The 5,247-nt window shown below is 41.0% G+C and overlaps 1 protein-coding gene across 4 annotated transcripts; it reads right to left on the bottom strand.

The window, feature by feature from the left end:
• Positions 1 to 908: 908 nt before the first annotated feature.
• On the bottom strand, positions 909 to 4,099 carry LOC125538850. Of its 4 annotated transcripts, XR_007296523.1 has the most exons (4): positions 3,687 to 4,099; positions 3,518 to 3,590; positions 2,817 to 2,899; positions 909 to 2,686 (listed from the first exon to the last, which is right to left on the bottom strand). XR_007296523.1 is itself a non-coding variant. In XM_048702156.1 (3 exons), exons 1-3 carry the CDS (start codon positions 3,880 to 3,882, stop codon positions 2,878 to 2,880), a joined length of 291 nt encoding a protein of 96 aa, XP_048558113.1. In that variant the 5' UTR covers positions 3,883 to 4,099; the 3' UTR covers positions 909 to 2,877. The 4 variants fall into 4 exon arrangements, 3 of the variants coding, with proteins under 3 accessions (XP_048558113.1, XP_048558114.1, XP_048558112.1); XM_048702156.1 differs by having other exon boundaries at positions 909 to 2,899; XM_048702157.1 differs by having other exon boundaries at positions 909 to 2,896.
• Between the last annotated feature and the right edge of the window lie 1,148 nt (positions 4,100 to 5,247).

The raw sequence follows: 5,247 nt of genomic DNA, 5'->3' as shown, positions 1-5,247 counted from the left end.
ATCTAGCCTTGCTGTTTCTTGAGAATCATGTCGGGAGGCTGACGCTGCATTCTTTAAATGAGGAGTAGTCCATTTGCCTGACTGCCCCATCATAAGTGATTGATGAGGGATACACAAGAACATTAGTTTGATGTAAGGACATGGTTAATACACAGATGTACTAGTATGTACCAAAAACAGAAAGGCATGTCATATTCAAAGGTATAACGTGTAAGCTAAGCAGATGCAATTTAACCAAATTGAAAGCAATACAAGCTAGACATCCGGCTGGAGTGGTGAGCATGATCATCTAGGACCTGAGAGCCTGGTGGGAGGCGGGCTGCTTCGCCACCATCGCAGCTTTTTAGTTGGCTTCCAGGTGATGCATGTCTTTGTTGGGCTTGTCACTGGCTCGGCCAGTGCCCTGACTAGCTATTTGTGTTCTCGTGCTCATGGGATGGTGCACTACAAGAAATATGTCAACTTGTGACCTTGACTATTGGTCACTAAAAGGTCATTGTTTTTCATTTGCGACCTTTTTGTGACAAAAAACAGAAGGTCAAAAGCTGGCAGTCGTGAACTGAAATTAACGACCTTCTCTGTGAGAAGGTCGTAGACGTTTATGACCAAAATATGCCTACTGTTTTGTTTTGGTCACTAGCAGTCTCTCCAGTCCACATAGGCATCCGACGTGGCAATCTGATGTGGCACAAGAATCAGCCCGGTCCAATTCGATTTTCTACATGGGCCGAGCCCATTAATTCAACCCATTTGGCATATTTATTTCTATTAATTTTTATCTGCTACATGGGCCAAGCCCAACTGGTCAGCCCATCAATTTTTATGCACGTTTGGCCTTTCAAGAATATATGTACAGTTTTGTGCAGCCCATTTCTGGTTTACATTCAGCCTTTTTATACATTCAAATATTAATTCAATCCTGGAGTTGGTCCAGTACTCTTTTCAGCCCATTCACATATTCATACATATGATCCACCTTTTTGACAAATTTTGCAAATAATTTCATATTTCAGCACTAAATATGTTTACATCACAGGCCATAAAGCCCTACAAAATAGTATCACTTGTTCCTATACAAAACTATCAAATGATACGTACAACAAAACAGAATACAGAAAATTTAGTTCAACAATTTCTTCCTCTTCCATCTTCCAGAACACACAACACCTGTGAAAATAAATATGCCACAACAAAAATGGAAGGATCAGCCACTAGAAGCATATTGAATACAAGGGAAACAATCAAATTAAAGAAATGAAAGACACGCACTGTGAAAATTTTGACAGCACGAATATTTTTATATTACCATAACAAACAGAAATGTAATCTGATTGCACAAGACAAATGGCTTTATCACACACCCGGACGAGCGAAGCATTAACTTGTGAGGAAGCTATAGAAGCTACTCCATGCTTTAACAAAAATACAGAAACTATAGAAGCTACTCCATGCTTTAACAAAAATACAGAAACTACATAAGCTGCACATTCAGGTTGTGATACTCCCATCTTCAGTATATGCATGTTGTGATACTCCCATCTTATGCAATTTGACTGACAGAACAAGAAACCACAACAAAACTGATTTTTAACATTCCATGCAAAATACGGTAAATACGTCTTGTATCTACTCCTTGGCTACTATTATTTCAACTGTAAATTTAGCCAGCAATCATCAAACGCAAGTACAGAGTAAACTGGGACTTTGTTGTAGCTACAGAAACTGAAACAACACACACATCATGGGATTTCATATCATAGCAAAAAAATATTTTACCAGAACACAGGGTGTTCTTCTCTGTATTTTAGAAACATGCAAACAAAGGTTTTAGTACAATCAAACAAGTGGAGTAGACAAATTTCAGAACTGAATGTGTTCGCATCGTTTGGTTTATTAGCTCGGTTTATTTTAAAAAAAAATTATGTACAAATAGACAAGTGGAGTAGCATGTGTTTACTTTGCATGCTCAAGGTACACTAGTTTGATGAAAACAATATGATGTGTTTACGTTTTAGTACAAGCTAGTGGCGTCAAAAACCAAGCAGTAGCAAGAAGAAGAGAAACTCTAGTAAATGATGATTATATGAAGAAACATGAACTACATTCAGTAGTGATGCTTCCATCATCCTACTATCACGGGTAGAGCAAACTACGGGTTACCATAGTTCTGGAACCATGTACTTCACGACAGATGTATGTAGTAACACAAGACGCATGACACATAAAGAAAAATTATTCATTCAAGAGACTAGAAATTATACATACAAGCACAGGTGGCCTAAAAATCAATCTACAAATGATAGATAATAATAAACAAGCGACAGCAGCATATTTTTTTCATTATATAAAGAGAAACTAACAGACTGTTACGTGCACGCAGATGCACCAAAAGATACTAAAGACCGTTTATCTTAAGAATTCCACATAGCTGCCGAACATGCTTATCATCCAAGGAAAGAAGCATAGCTTTTTCAAGGGAAATCAATCTACAACCCTATGGATATTAGGACTATCTCGGTACAGAATGAGCATGAGCAATACATTAGGCAGTATATGCGTCTGGAGAGAAAGAATTACGACCCACAAGGCTAACAAAGAGTTAACCGAGTCTATCACGAAGGAGCGGCCCGAACCAGTACATCAATCATGAAGGAGAGGACGAACCAGTAAAACGAGAGGAACCGCCCTAAAAAAATAAGGAACAAGAGCGATTTTAGTTGTTCAGAATTTTAGTTTTAAGTCTGAAATAGAAAATCATGCTATAAATAGCATCAAAGTGTATCTAATGAAAGGTGTTGTCCTGCAATACACATAACTGGATCTTGGTCGTCGATTTTCGCACCAGACGATCAGTTTAGACACATATTTTACTCCCAGTTACAACCTATTTGGATCCCTTCTGGCAGCAAAAAATACACAGACAAGAGACTAGTAAGTTAAACTGAGAAACATTAAGCAAAGCAAATGATATGGGCATGCATGATTGATAGTCTGGAAGTGCGTTCTCTGCATTTTACTCATAGTTCTTTTCTTTCTGAATGGTAATTGTACTCATAGTAACACCTCCAGATGTATGAACAACTATTTAGTCAAGCATATGTTCATCTCGAGCTGTATGGTATCATTATATATAAAAAAACAGTGCCAATTCAGATTTGATAGTCCGTTTCAGATGCTGGCATGATTGATTGATACTAGAAGAAAAAAAATGATTGGATCAATCAGGCAGAAACATGCCCTGCCCCCAGATTTGTTCCACCTTTCCCCCTCCTGTACCGAAACTATAATAACCCGACTCCACCTAACCACCGGCTCATAAGCCAGACCGCTTCAAATCATTGCCGAATCACCAACCAAGAACACCCAGGGGCAAGCCAATTTACAGTTATACAGTTGCATACACCCCGATAAAAATCTCAGAAAATAAAATTCGAACCCAAGCTCTCCCGTATTCCATGACTAATAGAGTAGCAGTAGTAGTAAAATCACCAAGGCCGTCGCGGACTCGCAAGCTCACCTAAGTTCAACGAAAGCGGCGTCCGTCCTTGCAGTACTCCATTCCTTAGCACCACCAAGTCCTCCTCCAACAGCTGCAGAAACCAGGATGACAAATCCAAAATCAGCTCACTTGCTCGGTCAGAAAGAAGAAACAAAGAAGCAAGCGAAAATCCAAGAACAAGACGAACCTGGGCTGCCATGGGCGAGCGAGCAGGAGATGGAGACCAGCAACAGAAGCACAAGCAGCGGCGGCGGCACCGCCGGGGAGGGGAGCTGAGGTTCACCATCTTCCTGACAACCGCCGCCGCCTCCGTCCCCACAGACGAGGCGGACATGGCCCCGCCGTCTTGGATGGCCTGCATGCGCCGCCTGCGAGGTGGCCATGGCGTCGATCTAGGGTTTCGGCGTGGAGAGAAGGAGATGGTGGAGTCGAAGGAGGAGGTCGCCGGCGGGTATGAAGTAGAGGTTGTCGCCGGGCAGTCGAGGAGTGAGGGAGGAGGTCGCCGGCGGGGCTGGGGCTGGGGTTGGGGGTGGATATCGGCGGTGGGGCCGGGTTTGGGGTTGCGGGAGAAGGAGGGCGGCGCGAGGATGGATCTGGGGGACCGAGGGGAGGGGGAAGTGGGTGAGTGGGGGTGGCGGTGGGTGGGGATCTGGGGGATCGAGGGGAGGGTGGGTGGGTGGGTTAGGGTTTTTTGATTCTCGGGAGAAGGTCTACCGTTGGATGGGTGCGTGATGGATGGCCCAGATTGCGTCCAACTTGGTGATCCGCGTGAAAGCGGTTCCTCGCGTCTAATTGGCCGGCTATTTCGCACTTGAATCTCAAAAGTTTAGACCCAAAACTTTGATTTTTTTAAACATAATAATGGCATATTTTGTCAAAATGATCTTGTTTTTTTTCATAAGTGCACATCATAGAATGACAAACGATGGTATAGTTCGACGGCTTTCATTTTCTTTGCAGAAAAAGATGATTTTCCATTTTCTGAGTGCATAAAAGGATTTTTTTGTGAAGAAGCTACCAAATATTTGTTCCAAAATAGCACAACTCCATTTTTCAAAAATATTAGACCACATTTTATGTAAAATTGACCAAGTAGTTACATGTCAAAAGCTTTTGATCCACCTCTTATAAAAAAACAAATTTCACCCATTCACTAGGAAGCGGGGCAAATTTGAATGACAATTGTCTCATAGTTTGTTAAAATGTCTTATATTGTGCATAAGGGTGCATATTGGAATGGCAAACAATGTTGCGTAAGAAAGTTTTCATTTTCTTTGGACGAAAAAATCATTTTCCATTTTCCGAGTGCCCAAAATGAGTTTTTTTGTGAAGGACCTACCAAATAAATGTTGCAAAATTGGACCAAATCAATTTTCTAAAATAATAGGACATATTTAATGCACATTTGACAAAATGGTTGGGTGTTAAACGCTTTTATCCACCTCTCGTGAAAAAGACAAATTTCCGCCGATTCAGCTGGAAGCGGGTCAAATTTGAACTGTAGCTACCTCATAGTTTACTCTTTATTTTCTCCAAAAATCATTTCTAGGTACATAAGTATCTATTTAATCAGAGAAACACCAAAAAAATTCTAAGATTCAACCACTAGGTAGGAATGCTCATTCCCGCAGTTTTGACCGCATTTTGAAACGGGCATAAAAAATTCAAAAAAAATCAAAAAAATGGAAAACCTTCGCATTGTGTCATTATATGTGACCAAGTTACCAGCAAAAATTATAAACTTGTAA

This window comes from Triticum urartu, chromosome 2 (assembly GCF_003073215.2).
Source record: "Triticum urartu cultivar G1812 chromosome 2, Tu2.1, whole genome shotgun sequence".
Classification (NCBI taxonomy): domain Eukaryota; kingdom Viridiplantae; phylum Streptophyta; class Magnoliopsida; order Poales; family Poaceae; genus Triticum; species Triticum urartu.
The sequence above is the reverse complement of the archived record's forward strand: the minus strand, read 5'-3'. Positions and strand labels throughout refer to the sequence as shown.

Coding starts and splice junctions, on each gene's coding strand:
- LOC125538850 (XM_048702155.1), bottom strand. CDS start 3,882: ATGGCCACCTCGCAGGCGGCGCATGCAGGCCATCCAAGACGGCGGGGC. Junction 3,591..3,686: donor GCTCGCCCATGGCAGCCCAG/GTTCGTCTTGTT, acceptor TGGTTTCTGCAG/CTGTTGGAGGAGGACTTGGT. Junction 1,168..3,517: donor GCCGCTTTCGTTGAACTTAG/GTGAGCTTGCGA, acceptor TTATTTTCACAG/GTGTTGTGTGTTCTGGAAGA.